The sequence below is a fragment of the Gadus morhua genome, chromosome 19 (genome assembly GCF_902167405.1).
Source record: "Gadus morhua chromosome 19, gadMor3.0, whole genome shotgun sequence".
Classification (NCBI taxonomy): Eukaryota; Metazoa; Chordata; class Actinopteri; order Gadiformes; family Gadidae; genus Gadus; species Gadus morhua.
Window position 1 is genome coordinate 2,887,148 of NC_044066.1, and position 14,877 is coordinate 2,902,024.

The 14,877-nt window shown below is 42.6% G+C and overlaps 1 protein-coding gene across 4 annotated transcripts in view; it reads right to left on the minus strand.

Annotated features, from left to right (window-relative positions):
* Positions 1–1,577: 1,577 nt before the first annotated feature.
* Positions 1,578–14,877, minus strand: part of fer (fer (fps/fes related) tyrosine kinase) — a 32,323-nt gene continuing 19,023 nt past the window's right edge. For all 4 annotated transcript variants that reach the window (XM_030341587.1, XM_030341584.1, XM_030341585.1 and 1 more), the window contains exons 15-20: positions 13,103–13,221; positions 12,607–12,701; positions 8,637–8,760; positions 6,574–6,779; positions 4,100–4,222; positions 1,578–4,020 (exon numbers count right to left, since the gene is read on the minus strand). In XM_030341587.1, the coding sequence (XP_030197447.1) occupies positions 3,884–4,020; positions 4,100–4,222; positions 6,574–6,779; positions 8,637–8,760; positions 12,607–12,701; positions 13,103–13,221 (804 nt within the window). In that variant the 3' untranslated portion in view covers positions 1,578–3,883. The remainder of the gene's footprint in view (positions 4,021–4,099; positions 4,223–6,573; positions 6,780–8,636; positions 8,761–12,606; positions 12,702–13,102; positions 13,222–14,877) is intronic.

Consider the following 14,877-nt stretch of genomic DNA (forward strand, 5'->3'; position numbering starts at 1 on the left):
AGCACTTTGAGTCTGCCTTGTGTATGAATAGTGTATGAAAAACCTCCCTATTTATAGGGTTACGGTAATAAGACTGACCGAGAACACCTTGGATAATCAGTTTGTAATCACCCACGTAAAATGTTCTTGAACATAACCCCTTTTTAATGCCTGATTTGTCATGAAAAGCATCAAGAGTAAGGGACAACGATTGTGATGAGGAGTGTGGCTTGGTTTTCCACACTTGGGATTTAAATGACAGTTGATTATGTGTTTACAGTGTCACATAAAGATATTATGTTATTGACACATGTTGGACAGATGCTTTATTCCATGCAGTCGCGCCGTCAGTGTACAGTATGGAGTGACGGGATTAAATAGAGAGAATTTTTTTTTATTTCTATGGAAGATGTTTCTGGAGTTATAACTGAGAAATAACGCAGTTGACTTAAATTATTCTGATTACATAGATTTAACGCATGATACGAGTTGAAATTAAATTTATGAAGGGCGATGATAAAACATAATCGTTCTTCTCACTCTACAATTCTTCGGTCTGACTTCAGTTCACCACCACACCATCTGTGTCGCCAATTCTCCTTTTCCTCTAAACTATGCATACGCATCGGTCAGTTTGCTTAGGGCTGCGCACATTCTCCCGTCAAGTTGGTTTTTTATAGATCACAACCTTGGCGTGGAAAGTCACGTACGCCAATTTCAGCCCCGTTTTGTTCGTACGCAACGGTTATAAATGAGACCCCAGGTCTCCAGCTTCACCCACTGGTCAAAGCTAATTTCACAAGGCCAGTTCTCCTGCTCTGTTGGCCCCCAACCCTCCACATCAGTCTCTCCACAATGGCGATTATCTTCATTCTGTGCCACCACAATTTTCTGCAGAAACTGCTTTTCACATCAACTTCCAAGCCAAATTAATTCATCAAAATAGTGTTAAACGTAGGCTACCATATTGTCCTCCAAATTCAAACAATTTGTGAAATCTTCTACCGATTATAATTTTTAATTAATTCATATAATGTAATAATTACTGAATTAATATACCATGGACAAACTTAGGGGAGTTTGGAGATACCACAATAGTAATACTACTATTACTACTACTAATTGTTATTAGTAGTAGTAATAGTAACCCAATGTTTTTATGGGTCAGACGGAAACGTTTAATTTGCTGGAAGGATGTTTTCCTGCCAAAACTGGGTTTGGGTAGCAGGAAGGTGAATCACATGATCAAATTCATCAGGAGATGCCATGTGATCAGACCAACGCCAGTTAAAGTCAAAGATTCCAACCTTACATATTTTATTACATTTTTTAACATACACTTTTTTACATATTTTCTTTTCTTTAGTAAGAACAAACAATAATGTTAAAAATCGAATCAAATTTATATAAAATACATAAATGATATTCACAAAATATAAACTTTATAAAATTCATTTTTTTCCCAGAATTAGAAAAACTGTAAAAGTAGTTTTTTCAATCTGTTTTTTTCACGTTTTCCTGGAAATTTTTGAAAAATGATTCACGTTAGAAGCAAAACATTTACTTTGAAATCACTTAAATTAAATAAGTGTTATTGAATGGTAGAACCCCCCCCCCCCCCCCCCAATATATAGTTAAACATTAAAGAACTAAAACAAATCAAACAAAGTAAACCAACGTGAATAAAAAATAACTGAAATATGTTACATATTTAATGAGCCGATTGAGAGGGGGTGTGGTCAGGGGGGATAGTTAGTGTTCAGTGGGAGGGTGTGTGTTCGGTATAGAGGGGGTTGGGTTGTGATTATTGGGAAGGCGACGTGGCCTCAAAGCAAGGCAGTAAAAGAAGGTCACTTACAGGGTTAGCTGACAATTTAGAGTTGTTTACCCATTTTGTGTTCCTTCCAGGGGGATGGACCAGAGCAGGGAGACCACTTTTCTGTCCATCGGTTCAGCGACCCCCTTACTTACACAGTAAGCCTATGGGCACCGATGTCAATTCAAGGTTGGCTGAGTATTAGCTCCACAACTCAACTTAATACACCTTCCAGATATATCAAACATGACTCCATTTAGGTGTGTATATCTGGAATATCCTACATTAAAAAGTTGAATTCCAAAAACGAAAATGCAGTTTATTTTACTCAGTTACTACAACCCATTTTGTTCAGGATAACCATTTCTTCTCATCACAATTGATTTGTAGAAACTGGCATTTGAAAAAAATAAAAAATAAAAAAAAATCAGGCTGCAGCAAATGTTTCTAGAATAAGCCAAATTCTCATTTTGGAAATTTATCTTCACATGGTTTATTCTGGATACACACAAGTAATGATTAATTTTGTCATAATCTGGAAATTGAAATTTACATAATGCTAACCGGTCCCAGGTATGTACTGGGGGAGCAATGAACTGATCAATGATTTTGTATAACCCTGGGAAGGATAGCAAAAGGCAAAAAAAGCCAGAATATTGCCACATTTAATTAATATTTGGCAACATTTTAGGGTTAAAAATGTCTAATCATTTTTGGCAAGGTTTGTTAGATAGATTTATGCTTCCATACTTAAACAATCAGAAAATACAAAACTTATAAAAACTGTTGGGAGAATGCTGGAGAAACCAGTATTGGTAGCTCACCAGCTTGCGGAAGTCCCCAATCAAAGATCTGCGCTACCAAACTTGGTAGTGTATGTAGTGAGCCCAGGACAGGGAGCAAAAGTTTGTCCTTCCTGGAGAGGTTTTTCAGCAGAAGTAACAGCATGCCCACTTCATTACTTAAGCTGCCACAGCGGCTAGCTATGGTTGCCTACCTTATCAAGCCAAGCCTCTCATCAGACAGTAAATCCTTCTGTCCAAGGGCAATACTTTTAACATATTCCCACCTTCAGTTAAAGGAAGTAATTTTGTAGTTTCAATTAAATTCAGTACTTTAGTAGTGTCAGTTAACGGAAGTACTTTAGTAGTTTCAATGAAACGAAGTTCTTAAGTACATTTAGTTAAAGGAAGTACTAAATATAACTACTATTGCAGTAATTATTTTGATCAAAGTCAAATGGAGGTCTGCCTCCAAGGTTTTGTCTTTGCTCTTCATATAAGCTTGTGTTTCCCTGAAGTGGCTAGCGGCTAACAGTTGGCTCCAAACAACTAGTGGCTAACAGCTAGTGAGTGTTGTTTGAGGGTGTAGTAAGATAATCAAAAGCTGTATTTTGTTCCTAGCATTGTTCCTAGTTTTATCTCCCTCGATATATTCATCATTTTTTTTCCAAATTGTCTCTAGCAACTACCTGCTAGGGCCTGCTCTCCGGAGCTCTGGAAACATGAGGGTGCATCATTGATGCCCCTCATTCCTTCCTCACGCTACATTAGCCTTTTAAGTGTTTATCTTTCGATTGTGGTGGAACACAATGATTACATGTGTTTCATTCGTTAGTTAGGTTCATCTTTACTATAATTTTGTAGTATATACAAATCCAAGGACTGTATATTATTTTCCAATCTTCAGATAACCTCCAATATCCCTCATTACTTTTACTTAACAACAGCAAGTGACTTGAAGCTAGCAGCTAGAAACTAGTGGCTAACAGCTAGCATCTAAAGCTAGTGGCTAACAGTTTGCGGCTGACACCAGTGATCCTGTTAGCTTGTGTTTTGTGTTATTCACTCAAAGTGTCAGTAGAGGTGGGAGGGGGTCAGAGGCTGGGTTTAGTTCAGGGGTCCTCTACTTCTGAATAGCCCTGAGGTCCCGAAACAGCTCAGAGTTCAGGGGTCCATCTCTTCTTCTTGATGGCGGCGAGGTCCGGCTGCAGCTCAGAGAAGGTGAATCGGTGTGAGGGGTTTTGGGGTCCATCACTTCTTCTGGAGGGCAGCGAGGTCCTGCAGCAGCTCACAGTTCAGGGGTCCCTCACTTCTTCTTGATGGCGGCCAGGTCCCGCTGCAGCTCAGAGAAATTGGGTCGCTCCTCGGCACTGTAGCGCCAACATCTCTCGATCATGCGGAACACGTCGTCAGGGCAACGCTCAGGGCGGGACATCCTGTAGCCTAGAAACGGGGCAAACAGTATTGTCAGATGGCTGCACTACGCACGGAAACCCTAAGAACGAATCGAATTGAAACTCACCTTTCTCAACCTGCTCCCTCGCCTGCTGGTTGGTCATGCCGGGGTAAGGACACACCCCCAGGCTGAAGGTCTCCCATAGCAACACACCGAAGCTCCACACGTCACTCTCTGAGCTGTACCGCCCTGAGGATCGAAACAAACACCCTCACTCATAGCCGTAAAGACAAACAAAACAAACACCCCCCCTCTGAGCCGTAAAGACAAACAAAACAAACACCCCCCCTCTGAGCCGTAAAGACAAACAAAACAAACACCCTCCCTCGCCTTAACCACACAGTGCTTGGGGAAACACTGGGGGTGTAACGGTACACAAAAGTCCCGGTTCTATACGTTCCTCGGTTTTGAAGTCACGGTACAGGGCCCCGTTTCCCGATATCGATGGATCATCGCTCGTAAGATGGTTCGAAAGATGGATTTTTCGAACCATCGATAATTTCTTTGGAGCGTTTCCCGAAACTCCTCTTAACGTGAACGCGCATTCGCTGCACTTACGACGATAGTAGGATTGTACCTGTCCACTGACATGGTGCTGAAACGGGCTATGACGCAGGGGGAGACGCAGGAATGTCGGAGGAAAATGCGGTTAAAAAGGGTTAAAATATCTCCCCATCAAGGCCATCCGCAGAGTAGCCTACGAAAAGAATAGATTGCAATAATATGAATGCTAAAGATATTAAAACACAATTGATTAAGCCTAGGCCGACATATATATCAGTCCTAATCCTGAGCGCACGATCGGGAGGTGGAAGTTACGCTTTAGATGCCTTCACAAGTCCAGCGGAGGGCTCCAGTTTTCGCCGGCCAAGTCATGCGCTGTGATATGTGTGACAGCTATGTTGCACAATATTGCAGCTAAGGCTGGGGTAGCTTTGGTTGAACCGGAGGACATTGAGGACGATGACGACGAGGAAGATCGGTGTGAGGACGGCCTCCCTCATAACTACGCGGCTGGTTCTCATGCACGTCAAAGAGTGATTGAGACTTTTTTTTAACCCCCTCCACCCTCCCACGTCACTAAACATTCCAGTCAACGTGACCAATCCCCACCATATCCCAGCCTTTTGCCTGCTCCTTTGCATTTTTTTTAAATATTTTTATAATTAATATTTATATTTTTATTTATAATTTTTTTATTTTTTATTTTTTTTACATTATTTTATGCTACGTTTTATGAGTAGCCTATGTCAGTCTGCACAAATCCCCCCCACTTTCTCTCACACATTTTAAGTGCCCTGCCTGCTCAAACATTTCCTGGACTGTCTCTCTCAAACTAAGAACATAATGGCCCACATTAGGCTCAGACGCACGTGATACACCATTACCAATGTGTTATAATAAGACGCATCCAATACTAGGAATGTCCGCTGGTTACGCCACTGAGGCTATAGGCTAAGGAGGCTCTTAGCGTCCTACGAGTACCCTGGAGCACTCGTTAGCTACTCATGACTTGTGAGCGTTTTCAAGACGTTCGTTACCAAAGATGCTTTCGGGAAACGGTGTGAAAACTGTACGTTGCTCGTACGACCCACTCTGCGATCCACTTAGGCTAAAGATGCTTTCGGAAAACGGGGCCCAGGACGGTACAGTTCATAGTTAAGGGGAACATTTTTAAAAACTACTTGTTTGTCAACCACGGAGAATGGCCTGAGATCAGCAGCAATGAAAACACCAATAAACGTGGTTATGGCACCGGCATTTTTGAATGGTTGTTGAAATAGTGTTGTGAGCTGGGTTTGCACCGCACGTTTTGATAGGTGATAGTAACACCTGGATGCTGCCTTTTCAAATGCGTGTGCATGTTAAAGTGCTGTACGTAGGCACGGAGAGCCTGTCGGAGATCCTCTCCGTAGCTTACGTGCGCATCCAATATTTTTTAACTATCCGTCGACGCCATGGACCTATTGGTCGACGCAACGGAGACGGCAAAGTCTATGATTGGTCCTCTAACAAATTATTTTCCTGAATTACTTCTCCGGTTTGATTTTGCACCTTAATTACTTTGTACATCGTTTACTTTGCACCTTACGGTCCAATAAAACCCCAAATAAGATTAGAAAAGCTTTGGAAGTTTATTTACAACACTGCTTACATGGTTTGTAGTCAACATATAAGATCGATCGGGCGGCGAATTGCATTGCGTATCCGACATCCCGACGGAGAGCTGCTGAGGGGTCTCTGTACTTACAGAGTCGGAGAAGTATACTTTGGCTCAAAGGTCCGGGGGGAACTCTGACTTCAAGTTTTAAATTCCGCATCGCAAAACAAGCCTTTACATTCACCATATTAACGCTAGGTACGCCACAATTAAGCACCGTGGTCCACGTCTGTACAAATACGTGTTTCGTTACACCCCTACTAAACAAACAAAGAAGTTATGGAACCTAACTGTGGATAAGGTTCCTTCCTGTAATTGAGTCCTTACTGTATTTGAAGGCTCCTTGTTAAGGCTCCTCACTGTAGTTAAGGCTCCTTACCGTAGTTAAGGGCTTCGGGGGCGGTCCACTTGATAGGGATCTGCTTGAGGCCAGAGGAAGAGTAAACCCCGTCGTCTTCCTGACGGGACATCCCAAAGTCACTAATCTTCAGGATGTCTCGCCCACTTCCTCCACTGAAGCTTCGCCCACCCCCACCAACCCCGCCCCCCTCTGCCCCAACCAAGCAGTTCCTGGCTGCCAGATCCCTGAGGGAGAACAAACCTTATTAATATCATCTCAGAAAGACCAAGAAACCTTATTAGTATCGATGATATCTTAGCCAGAAGGGACGCATTCCCTTACAGCAGCCTCGTATGAAGGCAAAGAGTCTCGAAGACTGGGTATGTTAGCCGGATGAGGTTCCTAGTACACCTACACCTCTTAGCAGAGATGGGAGTAAGTCCCATACATGCAAGTCTCAAGTCAGTTGCAAGTCTTAGCCCTCAAGTCTCAAGTAAGTCCAAGTCGTCAGTAAGGAGGATCAAGCAAGTCAAGTCCAAGCACAGCTTTAGTCAAGCAAGTCAAGTCTCATCAAGTCAAGTCATTATCAAATTCGTTTTTTTCAAATGTCTGTATTTCATCAAACCTGTTTTTCAGAGTCATTTTTTTTAAATGTACGAAGATAAGTTACGTAATGAATCAGCTTTTACATGAATGAATCTCAAACAGCTTTTTATTTGTGTGTGTGTGTGTGTGTGAGAGTGAGAGTGAGAGTGAGAGAGAGAGAGAGAGAGAGAGAGAGAGAGGTGAACATCAGAACATGTTCATCAGAACAACTGACAGTTGTGAGCCATTACATATGTCCATTACACTTGCAAAAAAGAGTTGTGACCGATGGGGTCTTGGTGTGATGGCGCATAACACCAACAGCAGAACGGTTATCCAAATAACAAGGAAGTGTACAACACTTGCGTTACAGTCCTGGAGCTCTATATCTAAATAATATCATATAATACATAGATATCTATATCATATAACATATTGTGTGCGCCTCCAGACGATATTATGAATCACAAACGACTTTGTCGGGTTCTGCGACGTCTCTGGTTCTTCCACTTTCACATGAAGTCGACTGAACCGCGCGCTGTCTGCTGCCGGCTGCCCGCTGCCGGCCGATGGTGCCTCGCGGCAACCGGCGGCATGTCGCAGTTCATGTACTTCAGCGAGTCAAACCAAAGTTCCTTTCCCCCAATTCCTTCTCAACCATGGCTCAGATAACCCCTACGACAGTCTCGTTGTGGAAATACAAGACACGTCAAAGAACCGACAAGAAACACTTGCGTTACAGTGTGTGTATTCACACACACACATGTGGCGCTCGCACGGTCGAGTCTCATTGGCGGGCCAACGTCTCTGGGCGGGCCAGGCAGAGTAAGGGAATGTCACGTTGCGTGGAAGAGGGCGGGTTGCCAGGTTGCAGGTCAGGAGCACTCGCGCACAATAAAACAATGTTCATCTAATATTTTTTTTATTATTATTATTTAAAATATTTAACAAGACTGCAATGACTTGGCAAGTCACATGACTCAAGTCAAGTCAAGTCACAAGTAAGGAAGGGGCAAGTCAAAGTCAGGTCAAGTCTTTCGTTAGTGTTGGTCAAGCAAGTCACAAGTCGCAAAACTGGCGACTCGAGTCGGACTCGAGTCAAGTCTTTGACTCGAGTCCCCCCATCTCTGCCTCTTAGTATTGGGGTGCCCCGTATAAAACCCACAGGTGGAGGCACCACAAATCCCCAGAAGTCATATTATTATTTATTAAACTTCCTCAGAGATGAGTGGGAACCTTTGACTTTAATAAATCAGAAGGGCTCAAAATGGATTTATTGAATATCAAATTGCTTTCAACTAAAGCACTCTAAAGCACACACAATTTGAATGAATTGTTGCAAGTCGCTTTGGATAAAAGCGGTACACAGCTTGCTTAATGCCTTTAATGTAAATGTAATAAGACTTTATACATGTTCATCATTGATGAACGTGAATAACCTGTGTTTAAAGTTGTTGGCTTGCAGTGACACGATTCCTGTTGATGACCGATTCATTGTATTGATGAACTTGTATTACCTGTGTATACAGTTGTTGGCTTGCAGATAAGCCATCCCTGCGGCAGCATCCAGGGCAAACTTGACGAGCTGCTTTGTCTTCAGCTCATCCCTCTTCTTCCTCAGGAATGACAAGAAGTCCCCACCTACAAAGACACCCAACCTTTAGCACTAACAACCTGACTATGAAAGGCCACCTTTAATCCTCACATGAACACATAACCTTAACCCTTAGCATGAACACATAATCTTAACATGAACACCTAACATTAACCCTTAACATGAAAACGTAACCTTAACCTTCAACATGAAAACATAACCTTAACCCTTAACATGAACACCTAACCTTAACATGGAAACCTAACCTTAACCCTTAACATGAACACCTAAACTTAACCGTTAACATGAAAACATAACCTTAACCCTTAACATGAACATCTAACCCTTAACATGAACACCTAACATTAACATGAACACCTAATCTTAACCCTTAACATGAAAACATAACCTTAACCCTTAATATGAACTCCTAACCTTAACCCTCAACATGAAAACATAACCTTAACCCTTAACATGAACACCTAACCCTTAACATGAACACCTAACATTAACCCTTAACATGAACACCTAACCTTAACCCTTAACATGAAAACATAACCTTAACTTTCAACATGAACACCTAACCTTAACCCTTAACATGAACACCTAACCTTTAACAAAAACTGAATGCTTAACCCTTAACATGAACACTGAACTTTAACATGAGAACATAACCTTTAGCCTTAACATGAACGACTAACCTTTAACAAACACTGAAGGCTTTCCCCTTAACATGAACGACTAACCTTTAACAAACACTGAAGGCTTTCCCCTTAACATGAACGACTAACCTTTAACAAACACTGAAGGCTTTCCCCTTAACATGAACGACTAACCTTTAACTAACACTAAAGGCTTAATCCTTAACATGGATTAACCTTTAACAAACACTGAAGGCTTAACCCTTGACATCAACACATCTCATCAGTATGAGAGGCCCTTGCCTGTTCCTAGACTAGAAATGTGAACAGAAGACACTAAAATACACCAACATTCTACACATCAACTCTTCACCTTTAACCCTTAACCTTTAACATAAACACCTAACCCTTTAACCTTTAACCCTAAACATCAACACTTAACATATAACTCTTAACATGAATACTTAAGCTTTAACCCTTCAAATTTGGTGAGGGCCATCCATCTGACATGAAACCTAATCCCTTAACATGAACACCTGACCCTATCATTTAGCCCTTAAAATCCACACTTTACCGTTTACCCGTAACATGACAAACTGACCTTATATCCTAATCATGAACATCTAAGGGGCTGATTATGGTCCCACGTTCACACAACGCACGAATCATGCAGACGCGCAGATGCTTCGTTGTGAACCTGTTTGGGTTCTGCGTGGGGTTTTAGTGAGCAGACCAATCACAGCCCTTGCTGCGGCGTCGCTTCGATGGAAGGTGACAATTTTTTGGAGTCGCACGTCAGGCCCTTGCAGTGGACGTAATGGGTCCGTAACCCCCTTGTGTTGCGTGAACGAGGGACCATAATCAGCCTTTAACTCTTACATTAAACCCTCAACATGGACACCTATACTGCCCTACAAAGGCAAAGTGCAGTAACTACGTATTTTGCCAAAATTGAGTTCAGACTGAAAATGGGTTTTATAACACCTTCTTTGTCTTGAGACAACAACTATTTTTCTTCCTATAAAGGTATTAATTGAGAGTATCACCACTATTGTACCTGAAACAGGTTTGGCCGGCCAGTATGAATACTTTGAAGGCATTTTTCTCAGTTTCAATGTTGGCGTAGTTACTGCACTTTGCCTTTGTAGGGCAGTATAGTTGAACCATTAACTTCATATATTCCTTGAACTTCTGAAGTTCAGAAGTTACTTCCGCCGTAGTAATTTCTGATATCTTGAAACAACGACTCGTATACGCTACCAAAGTTGTCTCAGGCAAATTTGTACTGTGTATTGAGGTATAGACGACTGTCCATGTACTGTATGCAGTGATGGGAAGGATACTTTTAAAATGTATCCAGCTACAGAATACATGTAATATGTAACGCATTCCGTTACATCACTCAATCTGAGTATTGTTTTCTGAATACTTGGATTTCTTCCACATTGAATTGCATTTTATAAGTGTGGGAATGTGGCATCAAATCCTGCTACCTAAACAGGCCTATTCTGGTGTGTTCTTCTGTTCAAACTGGATGATTGCGTTAGGCCCAAGTCTCCCTGAAAGTGCACTACATTATAGGCTGTAGAGGAACAAAGACTATAAGTGTATGCAAAAGATATTTGCTATTACGTCAAAAAAAAAAACTGAGCTAAGTGCATAGGTGTTGCCTATAAAATCACACACACACACACAGACAGAGAGACAGAGAGAGAAACAAAAAAGCGTCTGTGAAAGTAAATAATCATGGATATCCAGCGGGCTGCACTCGTTCTGATATTGATTTGTTTCATACAGTTGTGGACCAGTTCAACTCCTTCTCCCTCTTACTGGTGCTGAATGTGTTAAATGCATCGGTATTTTTGTGTGCGTCTTCCAGCATACGTTTTATGTGGAGGTCTGTCCAAATATCCAAGAGACATTCCGTCTCCTCTTGACTCCATGTTGAGCCACGACTCATTTTCACCCGACGGTGTGCTGCTAGTCTTGGAGTTACCGCTAATCAAACAATAATTCCCATAATGCACGCTGTTGAGCGGGGGCCTGTTACGTCCAAACCCCTTACCAAGGTTAGTTTCGAAGCAAACTGAGACCAGCTCTACAGGGAGGACCCGACCGGCTGATTTGTTTTGCGCATCAAAGTGAGGTGGTTGCATTCACACCAACGCAAACGTACCGAACCAAACTCGTTTAGTGCGCACTAAATGAGGTTGGTGTGAAAGCACGAATAAACTGCTGAAACAGAAGTATCGTCATGTAATCCATTGATTTCAACAATGTAACTGTATTCTAAATACCAACAATTTAAATTGTAACTGTAACGGAATACAGTTAGTTATAATTTGTATTCTGAATACGAAACGCCGGTACATGTATTCCGTTACTCCCCAACACTGACTGTCTGTATTCTGTTTGAAATGTACTGCCAGTGTAAGGTATGTAGGTAGCTATGTATGCATGTATAGACTCTGTTCTTTCTAACCCTATCTATACATGCTGGCGTCAGAGAAGGTTAAGCTTCTCCATGGTCTTTGGTGCATATGTATACAGCGATATATGATATAGCGATATGAGCTCATACACAAGGTGTACAAGCTTAAAAATAAGTATCACAAAATTGCTGTTGGTTGTAACCATGGGGACAACTCCCTTCCCTTCCTAAAACCCTTATTTTTTTAATCACAGCGTAATTCATGCTGAGGCAGGGGGTTCAGTGGAACCAATCAGTGTGAGTGTGTACCTGGTACTAGCTGTATCACTATGATACAGGGGGTTCAGTGGAACCATTAACAGTGAGTATGTACCTGGTACTAGCTGTATCACTATGATACAGGGGGTTCAGTGGAACCATTAACAGTGAGTATGTACCTGGTACTAGCTGTATCACTATGATACAGGGGGTTCAGTGGAACCATTAACAGTGAGTATGTACCTGGTACTAGCTGTATCACTATGATACAGGGGGTTCAGTGGAACCATTAACAGTGAGTATGTACCTGGTACTAGCTGTATCACTATGATACAGGGGGTTCAGTGGAACCATTAACAGTGAGTGTGTACCTGGTACTAGCTGTATCACTATGATACAGGGGGTTCAGTGAACCATTACCAATGCGAGTGTGTACCTGGTACTAGCCGTATCACTATGATACAGGGGGTTCAGTTGAAACATTAACAGTGCGAGTGTGTATACTAGCGCTATCCCTCTGATACAGGGGGTTCAGTTGAACCATTAACAGTATGGGTGTGTACCTGGTACTAGCTCCATCACTATGTAGATAGGCTGCCGTTGCGTGCACACTCCGATCAGACGAACAATGTTGGGATGTTCGTACTGCTTAAGGATCCTGTTGGAATGACAATAAAAATGTAACCAAGTGGGGGTATTAGTACTATATAGACAGACACATGGATATAACGGACATAATGTATATAATAGTAAGCCAGACGAGCCCTGCTCCTTAACAACCAGACCCTACCAAGACCCCCACCCCAGTCCCCGGCCCCCGGCCCAGTCCCCGGCCCCCAGCCCAGTCCCCGGCCCCCAGCCCAGTCCCCGGCCCCCAGCCCAGTCCCCGGCCCCCAGCCCAGTCCCCGGCCCCCAGCCCAGTCCCCCAGCCCAGTCCCCGGCCCCCAGCCCAGTCCCCGGCCCCCAGCCCAGTCCCCGGCCCCCAGCCCAGTCCCCGGCCCCCAGCCCAGTCCCCGGCCCCCACCCCAGTCACCGGCCCCCAGCCCCCAGCCCAGTCACCTGGCCTCTGACAGGAACTTGATCTTCAGCTCTTGAGGTAAATCTTCTTTACAGGTCTTTACAGCCACGGCCATCTTGTCTCGCTGCAGAGTGCCTTTAAACACCTCCCCAAAGTTACCCTGGCAACAAAAAAATGTGATGGAATGTAAACCCAGCTCCAACATTACTGTGGTTACCAAACCAGGAAGAACATTTAAACACCTCTCCCACGTTACTGTGGTTACAAGAACATTTAAACACCTCTCCCACATTACTGTGGTTACCAAACCAGGAAGAACATTTTAGCACCTCTCCCACGTTACTGTGGTTAGCAAACCAGGAAGAACATTTAAACACCTCTCCCACGTTACTGTGGTTAGCAAACCAGGAAGAACATTTAAACACCTCTCCCACGTTACTGTGGTTAGCAAACCAGGAAGAACATTTAAACACCTCTCCCACGTTACTGTGGTTACAAGAACATTTAAACACCTCTCCCACATTACTGTGGTTACCAAACCAGGAAGAACATTTAAACACCTCTCCCACGTTACTGTGGTTAGCAAACCAGGAAGAACATTTAAACACCTCTCCCCCAAGTGTAATCCCGGTGAAAATTGAACCTAGGGTCTTTGTTCCGGCATGTATACCCATCAAATAAGCCCTCCAGATACTTTTTTTCATTGAAAATCGAGTATAGAGTTTGCCCGGCGCAATGTTTGTCTTCCATTTTATTGGTTAGGGGGCACTGCGAACGCTTCCAAATCTGCATTTTTTAACCACTAATATTGGTCAAAATAGCACCAAACCTCTGCAGTAGCATGATTAGCGTCCCGACACACAAAACGAAGCATCAAAAACTTGGTTTGCATTAACTCTATGCACGATTTTCAATGAAAATTTGATGGGTATACATGCCGAAACAAAGACCCTGGGTTAAATTTTCACAAAGATTACCCTTTCAACACCTCTCAAACGTTACTGATGCAATGTTTCCCCCAGCACTGTTAAGGCGGCCGCCTTAACAACAGTAGGGCCCCGCCTTGACTACCAATGTATAAAAATATATATTTAGAAAAAAATAAAAAATGTAATTGTTATGCATAACAAAGTACAAAACTCTCATAGGGAAAGAAAACATACTTCCATCATACTTCCATACTTTTCATAAATAATGCATTGGTAATACTGTTCAAAACAATAGTCGTGCCATAAAGCTTTTTCAATGGAATTGAAACGGCGGCATCAGGTGGTTTTATATATTATTGCGAACTGAATCCCTCACGCACCGAAGACCCCTGGTATTTTTTGGTTATAACTCTAGTTCGAGCTTTGGTTGCTAAGTGGTATCGTTTGGACAGTTCTAAATCAGTGTAGTCTCAGCTTTCCCATGATATAACAGTTTGTGTAAAAAACATGACGTGAAAAACAATAAACATTGTTGTTGCATGCTAATAATTTGGGTTGGGATTGGGATGGTCTTTTGTTTAGCCAACAATGGATATGACATCTTTCTAGGGGTCTTTACATACAAGGCTTTCTCAAAGTGTTAAAACACCTTCACATTTAGTGGGAGGTGGCATTGCCCGGGTCTGGGGACTCGGGGGATAAGCAGTTGATTTGAACTTATTGGTCCGTGTATCCAACAATGAGAGCGTTCACACCAGCGCTGCCATACGACTGCTAGGTAACTTCTAGCGCTGCTCTACACCTGTTGAACCCCATCGCCGTGCCACCCTTTAACACTTGATATTAAAACACACAACAAAACCTCAATCTAAGTCTTCCAACATCTG